The sequence below is a fragment of the Nipponia nippon genome, unplaced genomic scaffold (genome assembly GCF_047370975.1).
Source record: "Nipponia nippon isolate SJK-2023a ecotype South Korea unplaced genomic scaffold, ASM4737097v1 scaffold_3, whole genome shotgun sequence".
Lineage (NCBI taxonomy): Eukaryota > Metazoa > Chordata > Aves > Pelecaniformes > Threskiornithidae > Nipponia > Nipponia nippon.
Window position 1 is genome coordinate 104,572,881 of NW_028262347.1, and position 13,474 is coordinate 104,586,354.

The following is a 13,474-nucleotide window of genomic DNA, read 5'->3' on the forward strand; positions in this document are numbered from 1 at the left end:
ACTGGGCTGGTTTTGGCCACGGGGGCAGCCCCGGTGGCTCTGGGGTACCCCTGCCTCTTTGCCCCAGCCTGCCTGCAACGCGGGGGCCAGTGAGGACTCTTCTCTCGCTGCTACACCAGAGGCAGGCTCCCAACCGAGGTAGGATGCACTCAGAGACAGCCTGTTCGCTTCTCCCCACCTAGGACTGATGCACACCAGCGTAACACCTCCAAAACAGATGCCGGCTGACAGCGAGTGAGCTCTTGGCAGTAAAAAGCCCTTTTTTGTCCAGACAGCCACTCCTTCCTCTCCAGCTCTGCTCGGCTGGGAGCCGGGGCTGCGGCGCTGCCTTGCGGCTCTCCCCACCGCCCCAGCCGGGTGCCAGTCTGCCCTGGCCGGGCTGGCACGGCTCAGCGCAGCCCTTGGCGGGGAGCCCGCAGAGCTTGTCACTTATGCTAAGCTGGAGGGCTGGTCCCAGCGGTACGGCTCTGTCCTGGATTCTTCTCGCAGCGATGTTTTCGAGCAAGCGTTGCCGTCAAGCCATCGTAAGCGGCGCAATGTCACCCAGGTCTTGCCGTGCTCCCGCTCCCCCCGTGCCCGGGGTGGGATGGGCGGAGGGCGGCAGGGCTGGAGACGGGGACCCTCGGGCGGAGGGGGGCTGATGGGGACCCGCCTCCGCTGAAAGCAGGCAGGGGAGGGACACCGGGCTGGCCGCTCGCTACATCCATGCCAGGGCTGGGGCACTCGCAGCGGGCGGGCCGGCGGCTGTCCGGGCGTGTCCGTCCGTCCGCCCGCCCGCCCGCCCGCCTCCCCGCCGGGCGCTGCGCATCCCCCCGCGGCGCCCCCCGCTCCTCCGGCCCGCCGCTTACCGGCTTCTTCTTGCGGCGGCTCTGGAGGCGGCTGACCACCAGGTCGGTGTAGAGCACCGGCTTGAGGGTGCGGGAGCGCTGGGGCCAGCCGTAGCAGAAGGTCTCCACGCCGCGGTAGTTGCGCCCGTAGCGCACCGAGCACATGGAGCGGGACCGCATGCGCCCCGCGCTGCTGTTGATGCTGTTGACGCCGATCATCCTGCCGGCGGCGGCGGGGGGGGGGGGCGGCAGCGTGCCCGGCGGCCCTGCCCGGCCCTGCCTGCCCTGCCTGCCCTGCCTGCCGCGGCCCGCTCCGCCGCCGCCGCCGCCGCCTGTTGAAGCCGGGCCGGGCCGGGCAGGGCTCGGCGGCGGCTGCCCGACAGGGGCGGGGCCCGGCCCCGCCCCGCCCCGCCCCGCCCGCCGCAGCCAATGGCGGCCCGCGGAGCCCGGCCCGGCCGGGCCGAGCCGAGCCGAGCCGAGCCGTGGAGCCGGGCCCGCGGAGGCAGAGGCTAGCGTCCCGCCTGGGGGGACACCGTCCCTGGCGCCGATGGCACACCAGTTGCCGGAGCCGCCCCCGGAGCCGCCCCCGGAGCACCAGCCGGCCCTCCCTGCCTCCTTTCCCCCCCACAAGGCAGAGCGGGAGCAGGCGGCTGGGCTCACGGGGCTGGGGGGCAGCGGCGGTGACATCTCCGGCGCTTCCCGGGCTCCACCGGGCAGGCGGCACCTCGGCGCTGTGCCAGCCGGGCAGGCTTCAGAGCTGCTGCTGCAGCCCAGCCTGCACCAGGGGCCTCCAAAGGGCTGGGCTGGTAGGAGATCTCAGACCTTCGGCCTTCAGCGCCCACCCCACGCTAACACTCCTGCCCAGCCCTTCCAGGTCAGGCCAGAAACATCAGTAGCTAGAGCCACCCGGCTGGTTAAGGGCAGGACGCAGATGCTCCAGGGAGCTGTCCCCGTGACGAAGCAAAGAGCTGGGCATCCTTGCAGAAGGCGTGAGGATCGATGCGTAATTTAGTTAGGCTTGACTGAGCAGGAGATGCGGCCAGTGGAGAAGGGGAAATTTTCCACTCGGTCCTGACTGCTTGGCATAGTGGTCGCTGGGCAAAACTTGTGTGGGCATGGGTGCCCAGCCCGTCAGACATGCTGGGCTGCCCCTGAGGCTGGGGGGGCCACGGGAGACAGGGGCAGGGCAGCGTATTGCTCCCAGGGGAAACAGGCAAAAAAGAAATAGCCCAGGGGATTAGACTGAGCAAGCGTTCCTGAGATTACAGCTCAGAGGTGGGAGCCGGGGCTTTCTTCCCACATTGCTAATCACTTACCCAGCACTCTGAGCGTCTGAGCCCTGCCGTTGTGCCTCCAAGCTGGAAGGTGGGGGCCCATCCTACCTTCCTCCCCCGGGGACCCGACTGCATTGTCAGGCTTAATTCATTAACATCTGTGAAGTGCTCCGGCTCCTAGGCTGGAAGGCGGCACAGATTTGGCTCACTCCTGCAATCGCTAAGCAGTACCAAGAAGAAATGGGGTCTGATCTGGCCCTACGGTGTTGCTACCAGCCAGCAAAGCACAAGGTTAAGCTAATAAGAGTAAGGAAGATAGGGAAGAGCTAAGGCTCTGCAAAGTGATCAATCATGTAAAGGTCAAATCCACATCTGAAATGTAACAGACAACCAGCAAGAGCGAGTGAAATCCCAGGGGGCCTGGGCTAAAATCACACTGACAAGAGAAGAGCAACATCTCAAGAGCTAACCAAAATATCATCAGCTCCAGGACATGCCGCTTCCCCTCCTTCCTCGCGGGGTGGGCAGCTGCCTTCATTTGGCCACAGGAGTTCAGGTCCAAGCCTGCAGACGTGGGCGTCCTCGGGCATGGCATTATATGGGTTCTTGTATCCCCAGTGGGGAGGACACCCGAGTCGGAGAGCTGGGCAGCCCTGCCTGCGGAGCACGATTCTCCACGGGAGCTTTCAGAGCCAGAGGAAAGGGTTTCCAGCAGCAGCAGCTGAGTGCCAGTAAGGCATCACTGCCTCAGCTCCAGCAGCAGTGCCATGCAGGGCACGGTGAGGCACTGCCAGTGAGGGGGACGTGGTGCTCAGCTGTGAAAGCACAAGCTTTGAAGTGTTTTCGTTTCTTCTGCATAAAACTGGGATTGTTTACATGTATTATCTAGTAGCAGATAAAGTTCTTGTCTGACTCAAGCTGCCACCCGCTCTCAGGCATCATGCTGCGTTTGTCTTGGAAGTCCGCACAGCCCAGGCTCCCCACGGGTCTGTTCCTGATGCTGTCCCCAGAGTCACAGGGGATGGTGGCCTTGTGTCCCCTGCAGCCACCTAGGTCGTGCTCTGCTGTCCCCATTTCTCCAGTGGCAAGTGATGTGGGTGGGGGCCACCTCAAGCCCTCCAGCTCTGAAGCCGATGGGGCAGCAGCCTGCGCTATCTCCCCAGGCAGGCTTGGAAGAGCCCCCAGGATCCTTCTTCTGCGCTGTTGGAGCTGCCCAAGACCCAGCCCTGAGCTTTGGGAAGCCTGTCAGCCCTTTCCCTCCCCTGCTGGCCTTAGGACTAACGCATGTGCTCCTGGAAGGCTAAAATTAGCCAGCCAGCTGTGCGGCACACGTGCACAGGAACCTCGGTCCCCAGGCACGGCCTGCCAGCCAGGTCTGCCGAGGAGGCAGCATCCTACCCTGGGTAACATGACTAGTGCAGGCTGCCGCAGGGAGGGCAGAGGGAGAGGCTTTCCTTGTTTCTCTGCCCCTTGAGCCTGCACAGGGACCCAAGCACCAAGCAGCCGAAAGCAGTGGGCAGAAGGGAGAGGGTGTCCTCTCCGGCTGAGCCTGGCAAAGGCTGCCCAGGAGAGGCACAGCCCCTACAGGAGCCTTTCCTTGCCGGGCCCCTCCCCAGAGCAGGCTGACAGCGCTTTCCCCATCTCACCCATCCCAGGACCCCACTTCCCCTTGCACAGGCAGGGGCTCCCTGAAGCAGAGCGGTGCTTCAGGCGAGGAGCTGCAGCCTGCCCCACACGTGGTTCCTCACGCTGCCTTTTGCTCCCCCTCCCCAGCACGGCTCCTGTACAGAGGCGGCTGAAAAGCGGCGGTGGGAAGCACCACAGCTGCAGAGGGAACAGGCCATTTTTAGCAGAGCAGCCTCCCCACTGCTGGGCTGCGGGCAGAGCTGTGCGGGGCTGTGCTGCAGCACTGCAGCCTCCCACCGCTGCTTTACATCCAGCAAAGGTCTTGGCCCCTGCCCACGAGAGAAAGCCTGTAGCTTCATGGTACTTGCTCACCACCCTATATCCCACTGGCTGGGATCTGATTGGGTAACTTGATCTTGCATGTTTAAACTGCTGGTACTTTTGGGGGTGAAGTTTAACAGGGATGCGGCAGTGCCTGAAGTGGGGGTACCCAACCGTGGGGCGCCGGGGGCTGCAAAAGGGACATGCCAAGGAGCCTGTGGAGCTTGGATGCTCTGGGGCTCAGCAGTACTGGAGGGCAGGGGTCCTCATTGTGGATGTTTCTATTCCATTTTGGGTGCTTAAAGCCTTTTCTGGATCTGGGTTTAAAATTAGAGGAGAATTTTTCCTGAGTAACTCCTTTTACTGGTGAAGCGTGGGCTGAGAGGGAGGACAGCCCTATTGAGAGCTGCTGGTAACCCCTTAATGATGGGGTGAGCGACACAGCCAGGAATAGACCCACAGAGGCTGAAAAGGGAGCTCAGCTTTTCACCCTCCATTGCCTTTTTTCATCGACCATCTCCCCCCATTGTGGCTCCGGCACCCTGTGGGAACTCATCTTCCACATCACGAGTATTTACCAACTGTAGCGCTTCACCAACAGCAATGGTTTCTGCCCAGCGGGTCCCATGGGAGCTAATCCTATTCCCAGGGCCTGAGATGGAGAGACGGCAGCTCAGAAAACCTTCCCGAGAACAGGCGATGCTGGAGAAGGGCAGCAGTCTGAGGCTGGAGATGCTCACTGAGCGCTGCCCTCCCAGGCCAAGCCCCGCTGAGAACTGGGTCAGGCGGGGAGAAGGCAGGAGTCCCGCCGCTCACACCAGTGCAGTGAGTTCCCAGCTCTGGGACTTTAACCACCAGCCTACCCTCGCCATCGCCATGCCTTGCCCGTTTCCCAGAGGGAAACATTCCCTCTGCCACCACAGATGGCTCCAGTCCCAGGGCCTGGCCACGGCTTTGGGCTCCAGCGCTCCAGGGAGCCAGGAAGGGCTGAGAACCATGGGGTCAATGCCACAAAACCTCTGGCTGCAGCTGGGCACACCAACCCTAGTAAGCTGGCCCCACATGTGCCCCCTTGCCTGTGACGCAGGCAAAGCAGGAGCAGTGAGGGCACCAGGACCCCAGCTGGAGCTCCGGTGTCCTCCTGGGGGAACGGGGCAGCCCATGTCCCCCTCAGCAGGGCAGGAGGAAAGCTGCAGGCTAAGGGACCACCACTGTTCCTGCATGAGAATGGACACATTCACAGCATCCCACATAGTCATCTATGTGATCCCACCCAAAACTCTCACTTTTGCTCCTGCTGCGTGGCTGGCCAGGGAGAGCAACTGAATTTACCTTGAGCAGCTCCTTGGGGAAGTCAGTGCCTCCATTGAGCCCCTCCAAGTTGCCAATGAAGTCAGAGCAGGACATTCTCTTCCCGATGTTCTGGGGGAGCCAGGAGGAGAGAAACATGGGGGGGTTACCTTTGGGCCAGGGGGCCGGTGCTGGCTGGAGCAGGTCCCACAGCCCAGGAACAAACCCCCTGTCTCTGCAGTGGGGTGAGGGACCAGCCAGCTCTCAGGGAGGCTGCTTGAAGGTGTGGGGAAGCTGCCAGCTTTGCCTAGACTCTGGGAGTCTTAAATAGCCTCCGTTTTCTAAGTTGGGTGCTACCTGCTCCCATGGCAGCTAGTTTTGGAGTCTCACTCCCACCCTCTTTCCCTGTCCACTTTCCTCTTCTGTCCTCATCCCACCTCCACATCTTCCAGCTCAGCACGTCTCCTCCAAAGTCCCTCCTTCGCCAGCTCCCTCTCTCACTCATCCTTTCTCCCCTCTCCTCCCCCAAACACATTAGGGGTGACCAGCCCTCGTGGGTCCAGGGTCCCGTACCTGCAGTTCAGGGTGGTGGGGACAGACAGTGCAGGGACAGACGGGGCCGATGGCAGTGGGAACTTACGTGTCCATGCAGATCTGTGTTTAGCAGCATCAGGGCGCAGGTGAGGGTGTGGGCTCCATCTGCAGCACAAGCACAGGACAGGAATTAGAGCCCCTGGCTTGGCCCCGCAGCTGGTGCTCCAGCCCCTCAGCATCTCAGGCAGGGCATGGGGGGCTCTGAGCGCCCAAGGCAGCCCCGAGCCCACTCCTCCCGCCCCAGGCACGCAGGGCACACAGCAGTCAGCGTAGTGCTGGCAGCACGCGGGCAAGTAGGTAGGAGGCCACTGAATCAAAGCTGGTCCCAAACCTGAGCGTACAAACTCCTTTTCAAGCCTGCATCCCTTTCAGCCAGACAGCGATGCTGCAGCTAATCCTGCAGAGCTCCTAGCACGGCAAGGTGGGACCGGCACAGCCCTCTGCCAGCCAGGCAGCCCAAACCTCATCTTGCCCCAGAGCCAGCCCAGAGCAGACCCAGCACGTGAACACACATAGGAGAGGCGCAAAGACGTTTAAACAGTACAAAGTGGGTGTCTGTGCCGCCCTGAGTGCTGGGCACCCGAGTTTTCTCACCTGGCTATTCCCTGAGCCGAGGGTCTGAGAGCTGGGGTGTATTTGGTGAGGAGGGCCTTCTCTCGCCTCTTGTACTAATCTGCTCAAGGTCAGAATTAAGGATGGGTTGAGCCCTAATTATGCATGATCCAACTGGAGGAGCTTTTTTTTTAAAAAAAAAAATCTAAAGCATCTGCCATTTGAGGGAAATGACATCTCTGGGGCTGTCTCCTAAGGCGTCAGTACAGGCTCTCAGCCTGCTCTGTTTCAGTTTGAGCACCTTCACCGACTTGACAAATGCATGGGCTCGCTTGAAAGACACACACGCGCACACGGATACGCACAGTTTCTTACCCTCCGAAGAGATGGCATTGGGATTACACTCGTAATACCGCTGGGAAAAGTGAGCCAGCACTCGTTCTCGCTCTTGCGTCTCTCCCATCAAGGCCAGCTCCTTTAGAAAGGACCTGAAGAAGCAGCAGCAGCAGCAGCATTGGTCACACTTGAAGCCCACCAGCAGCTTCTCCAACCCACCTTGCGCAGGAGTGGAGCTGTGCTTTCTGGTCTGGAGACCCCCCTATGTGCCGGACGAAGCCCTGCCATTGCACATCCCTCTCAACCAACTGCAGGACTCCCCTCCAAGCCCACAGCATCGTACCCTGCCAGCACATCACAGAGACCTGCAGCCAGCCCTGGGCACTATGCCGGGGAAGGAGGTGGGGGTGACACCAAGAGGCTCTGAGCTTAAGGCCTGGAAAGCCAGTCCTAGGTGAACCTGACTGTCACCCAGCTGCACTGACTGGTGAGTTAAGGGGGATGCTCTTTTGCAGTTGCGTGGCTGAGAGACCACTTTGGGACTCAACCCCCGCTATATAAAAGGTAAGGGGATCTCCAGGTGGGAGATGGGGGGTCTGCCTGCTCCTGCAGATCCCTGTGCGGGTGTGGAGCTGTGGAGGGCATGGTCTGCTAGGACCCCACTCGGCCACCACACACGCACACATGTACACGCACTCAGCTCTGACCTGAGAGCCTGGTCCAGGCTCATCCCCGTGAACACGAAGAACTTCAGATATTCCCCTGCCACCATCTTGCTGAACTCGTTGCTGAAATAGAAAAGGGGTGAGCGAGAGTGGGATTGACCAGACTGTGGGGACAGCAAAAGGCACACAGGAGTTGGGGTGGATTCCAGGAGGCTGGGAGCTCCCCAGGGCTGTGGGAAGCATGCTGGGGACAGAGACACCCCACACTCCCATGAAACTCAGAGGAGTCACCCACAGATCCAATGGGAATACTGGGCATGTAAGAGAAACTGGAGAAGCTAGAGCTGGAAGGGACCACGAGAGGTCAGCTAGCCATCGCCCCATCACCTTACTGAAGCATCCAAGATGCAGTCATGGTAGGAAGGTACCAAAACCTGGATGTCTTTTAGGTTTTAAGACCTTTAGAGGGAACACCTGGTATCTGTAGCAGGTGTACCAGTCACAGGCAGTGGGCTCTGGGGTCCTGCCAGCTCTTCCCTGCCAGCCCAGTGCCCTGCAAGGGCAGCAACCGTGGGTACACCACGGGCGCAGGTGGCCCCCTTGTAGAATGGGCCGTTCCTTGCAAATACCCACACGTACTTCTTCCCCAAGTGACGGGCCACATCTGCTTTTTTAAAGCCATCCAGGTTGTACAGCCTCTTGGCCAGGCGTTTAGCAGCCTCCAGATCAGCCTTGTGCCCGTTGGAGAGGGTGTCCGTGCTGCCCAGGGCCAGCTGCTCCACGCTGTCCATCTCCGAGTCTGAGTCTGAAACCAGCTGGCTCAGGGGGTGGTCACTGCAAGGGGAAGGGACACTCCACATTAGCCTGCCTACAGATCCTCTTCTCGTTCAGCTTCTTGGGAAATGCAGGCTCCTCACAATGCTTCGGAGACCAGCTACTCACTGCTGGGACCCAGGATGAACAACACTGCTTAGAGACACTCCAAGGTTGGGTCTGGGAGCTAAGGGAAGGTTTGGGGATGCGGCTGGAGGAGACAGGGGGTGACAGGACAGCTCCAGTGACTGATGACGGGACCAAAGCACCCAAACCCATGTCCAAACTGGATGTAGAGAGACAGGACAACTGCTCCAAAGTTCCCCACCCTGAGCCTGTGAAACTGCATGTGTGGGCTCAGGCTCTGCCAAGCTCAGCCGTAGCGGAGACTTTGAGCAGAAACATGTGCACATCACATGCTGTCCTACAGATCTGCACTCATTTTTTAACCTGGACAAACTCCTCATGCTGCTCTTGAGCACAGTTTCTACCCAAGACAAGATGACTGTAATTTCTTCGCTCGCCTCTTCCCACCCACAGACTTCAAAGCACTTCACAGAAGGGAAAACTGAGGCAGAGAGGGCGAAGACGAAGGAAACACACACCCCCCGAGTCTCCCAGCACACAGCGGGGTGTACTGTCTTCTTCAGGCTGCCCATCAGCTCTCAGCCCACCATGCCTTAAATGGCCACGTTAGGAGACGCTCTTGGCTTAGCCCCCGAAGCAGTCTGACTCAGCAGCACAGAAGTTATCCCAACGAAAAAACTGGTTGAATCTAATCAACAACAAACGTTAGGCAACTCTGACCTCGCCCAAATTTTCTGGCAGACCTCACAATGTTCCAGTCTGATTTATTTTTAAAAGTCTCTAATTGACTTTTAAGAGGCCTGCTCTCCTGAGCCAATTACCCAGGCCAATCTCCTTGAGGCTCCATTTCTTCCACGAAGGATGAGCCTCCTTGCTGCTCAGCACTGTCTGTCCCAGGGGAGCCCTGCACAGCACTGGCAGGCTGCCCTGTGCCTCAGGGGGCTCTCAGGTGCCTTCTTCCCAGCATCCCAGCCGCGTGCAGCAGGGGAAGCTGCTCTGTGCTCAAACCCACGGGCCAGACACTTCCCTGGTGAAAGCAGCTCTGACACCCTGCGAGTCCCTGGGGAGATGCACTTGGCTCATACCACGGCTGAGCCTGTCAGTGCTGGGCAGTGATTGTGGTAAGACCTGGACGGGTGGCCCAGGGCAGATCCGTGCCCATTTGGCCCCAGCCCTCCCCAGGGAGCCTGACCATCGCCCCATGCCACCCTGGTGGGAGCAGCCACAAGAGTGGCCACAAGGTCGCTAGGAGCTCACCAGCTCTGAGTCCACCTGCTCTGGGGAGCTGCACTGGGCAGGTGGCTTCCAGCATCACTGTCCGCAACAGCAGCACACCCCGTCCTGCAGGCATCCCTCCCACCTGCCTAAAACCTCTCCTCCTCCCAAAATTGTGTGGCCGCATCCAAAGGTGCTGCTGGCGTGGGCCCTGGTGCCCGCTGCCCTCCAGCTGTGCCCGGCTGTGCCTGCACTGGCTGGCAGGGCCAAAGCTGCCCCAGGGAGTGCCCGACAGCAGAGCAGGCTGGGTGCTGCTGGGCCAGTGCTGAGCACACACCTCGGCCCCACTCTGGCTCCTTGTGCGGCTGCAGCCGCTGTGCCCTCAGCCAAGGACAGGGCTCACGGGCTCTTTGCTTCCCAGCAGCCGAAGAGATGAATCCATCCCAGCAACCGGTACCTGCCAGCCATGGGTTGTGGCGACTGTATTTTTCACTAAAACTCTTTCTGCTATCACAGGGGCACAGGCACTGTCCCCTTCCCAGGCCAGCAGCTCCAAGGCTGCTTTTCCAGCCACAGGCTGAGCTACAAAACTCAAAGCCACCCCTCCACCACTCCCCATGCTCCAACTGCACCTCCAGAGCAAGCAGTGGCTCAGTCACCCTCTGAAGACCTTTTCATTCTTCTCAACCACCACCACTAAAAACTCCCAATACCCTTCTGGACCTTGCCTGTCCTGCGTGAGAAGTTGTCCTCCCTCACACATCTGGTTCCTGGAGCCTCCAGTGGCAAACCTAGAGCTCTGAGTCTCTCCCCCCCATGACCCCTCTTCCCAATCTGTGGTCCTCTGCTCTCCTACCTAGTGCTGAGCATGCAGGCATGGGGCCATTTACAAAACCTCTCGTCCTTCAACATCTGTATCTCCCTGCAGGCTCCCAACCCATGGCTGCAATTCTTGCCTTGCTTCTTCTTGCAATGGGCACACAGGGATCACAGCCTGGGTCTCAAAGCAGCTCTACCAGCGGGATCTACTGTCCCCTCCCTCACCAAGTCCCCATACTGATTTGGGATTTTACATCAGCAAAGCATAACCTTGCTCTCAGGATGAGGCACTACCCAGCCATGCCATGAAACGGGTTTTCTTCCAACACTCAAGCCACTCTCATGCTCTTAAATATGGACCATCAGCCTCGATAGGCTGCAAGTGCCCATTCGTGGCACCTGTCTGTCACCACTCAAAGCCTCAGCTGGCTTGGAGAATGTGCATCTTAAAGAGAGAAAACCAAGAGCCCAATCCTCAAGCAAATGGAGAACAGAGCAAAGAGACATGTCCACGTCTGAGGCAACTGAGGTGATGCTGATTTTCTTGCCAATGAGCTAATGTCTCAGGGTGAGTTTTTTCTAGTGTACTTTCTGAAGTGACATTTCAGTTCAGCTTGAAGAAACACTGAGATAATATTTTCTACATTAGATACATTTTCAACCCGAGAACTGGCCCACACTTAAGGAATAAACATCAAATTTGGTATTGTGCGAGTAGCCTCAGCGTGCCTGAAATGAGTCATCCCCGAGCGGACCCAGCGCTAGCTCATCCCTCTTCCTGCTGCCTGCCTGGGACAGCCACTGCCACCCCCCGTGTCACCGGGAGCACAGGTCCCCTGCCACCTCAGAGGTGTTCGCTAGAAAGCCCAGGTCCCCAGTGCCTGTGTTGGCAGCAGCAAGGTGCTTCTGGGGGTCCCTGCAAGGAAGGCACGTGATCCAGCTCAGGGCTCTCCCTGGGACAGAGGCTCTTCCTCAACCACCTCCCACCCCAGCTCAGCACAAGGACCAGGTTCTGCTCCCAGCCCCACGGAGCAGCTGCAGGACCATGGTCCTGCTTGGGGCCACCGCACCACAGACACTCCTTCTCCAGGGCCAGATGCTTCTCCAGCTCCCAAATGTTCCTTCCTGGGGCCAAACGCTCCTTTCCGGGAGATGGATCTTTGTCTCACCCCAATATTCCTCCTCTGGTTGACTGCCCAGAGCCCAGCAGGAGAGACCACAGCACCTTCCCTGGTTGCAATGCAGTGTATCACTGCAGGAGTCCTGACATCCTCTCCACCTTGCCACCACAAACTGGGCTCACCCGGCACTATGTTCGCTCCACGGCTCTCAGCAACCAGGAGCAAATCTTCTCACCTGGATGTGGGGCAGCAATAAGGCACTAGCTCAGCAAAGCCTGCCCCGGAGGGCTGACCTCCAGCTCCTGGCTGCCAGCAGGCATGTATCTGCATGGTGGGACCCTTCCTGCACCAATGCCCTGCTCCCCAGAAGCGGGGAAGGAGATACATCCCTGGGGACAGGCTGGGCCGGGTGGCCATTGGTTTCAGCTGGGGGTGCTCAGCTGAGCTCCTGGGTTGTCCAGGTCCTGCCTGACACATTTCCAGGTGAGACACCTGCTGTGGGAAAGTCAAAACCTCCAACCACAAACCGTGCCACTTGCTCCCCACGGGAGGCTGGTTTGCATCCTGCACCATGAAGGGAGAGGGCAGGGAGCCAGGTTGAGTCCATGAGGGATACATGTATGAGGCAGAGCAGCACTCTGACCTCGATTCCCGATGCCCTGCACGCATGGCTTGATGCCCGATGCCTCCGCCAAGCAAGCCCAGCCTGCCTAATATTGCTGCTAAGAATGTACCAGACCGGATCTTTGGCTGAGCTAAATAAACGCAGCTCCCTCCATCGGTCTCAGCGGAGTGACTTTGATTTATGACAGCCAAGATCTGGGCTGGTTCATTCCTCGCAGAATTGAAGTTAGGGCTGGGAGGACACTTGAAGGTCAGCCAGGCCAGCCTCCAACCACAGGCAGGGCTGGTCCTGCTTTCTGGCAGCTCTGGAGTCCAACCTGGTCCTCAAATCCCCCAGCCACAGAGGCACCCACCAGTGTTACTGCTGCCAGATCCAGGTAGGACGGAACTTTGGGCAGCTGTGCCCCTCCTCAGTCCTGTTTCTCTGCAGACTTCCAGAGCCTCCCCTGCAGCACCAGCCCTCTCTGGAGATGCTTGCCTGTCCTCCATCACCCCATCCCACCAGCCCCTCTTGTGGGGGGCACAACCACTCCTGCAGAAGACAAGGGCTGACTCTGCAATCCCACCAATTTCTGGAGCCAGCTTGAGAGCCTTAAAATCCGGTTACTCACCTGCTGGGTGGAGGGTTATCTTCTCTTTCAGAGACACACAGACACAGGGGTCAGTGCAGGGAAACCTGGGTCTCTCAGACCCTTGGGCAAAGCCCAGCCTAGGGGCTCTGGGTCAGATCTGGGGGCTGGGATTAATGCCTGACACAAGGGGTTGCATCCCACAGGGATGTGCCACTGCCCATGCCTCTGTGGGCAGCCCTGCCAGCCCCAGGACCCTGCCTGCTGCCCCCATCTTCCATGCCATGGAGCACCTGCCCCAGCCCCCAGCATTGCCAACCCATCCTGTGCCCCAGCTCCTGCTGCTCTTCATGGCTTGACATGGAAATGCTTGGGGGAAAATCTCCCCCCAGGCTTGTGCCCCATTTCTTGCTGTGCCAATGCTTGTGGGGTGACCTCTTCAGCCTGCGCCCCAGCCTTGTCCCCCTCCTGTGCTGCTATCCCACGCCATCCCTCCCTTCCCCTATCTCCATCCTTTCCTCGCTGCCCTCCTTCCTCTGCGCAGCCCTCTCCCCCCACCCTCTGAATCCACCCCACGGGGCCCCAAACTGGGCACAGCCCTCAGGGCATCATCTCACCAGTTTGCTCAGTGCCAACTGGGAGCTCAGGCCAGCTGACAGACCTGCACTGGGCTCTGGAAGGGCGGGGGGGGGAGGCGCACCGTCTCACCGACTGCTGCAGTAACAAAAGGGACCTTATAAA

General features: G+C 59.6%; 1 protein-coding gene across 3 annotated transcripts in view; it reads right to left on the bottom strand.

Annotated features, from left to right (window-relative positions):
* The window catches only part of PSD (pleckstrin and Sec7 domain containing), a 47,696-nt gene that overhangs the window by 10,878 nt on the left and 23,344 nt on the right, over positions 1-13,474 (bottom strand). For all 3 annotated transcript variants that reach the window (XM_087767895.1, XM_087767896.1, XM_087767894.1), the window contains 5 exons: positions 8,125-8,319; positions 7,528-7,608; positions 6,860-6,972; positions 5,979-6,037; positions 5,381-5,470 (listed from right to left, as the gene is read on the bottom strand). In XM_087767895.1, coding sequence (XP_087624021.1) covers positions 5,381-5,470; positions 5,979-6,037; positions 6,860-6,972; positions 7,528-7,608; positions 8,125-8,319 — 538 coding nt within the window. The remainder of the gene's footprint in view (positions 1-5,380; positions 5,471-5,978; positions 6,038-6,859; positions 6,973-7,527; positions 7,609-8,124; positions 8,320-13,474) is intronic.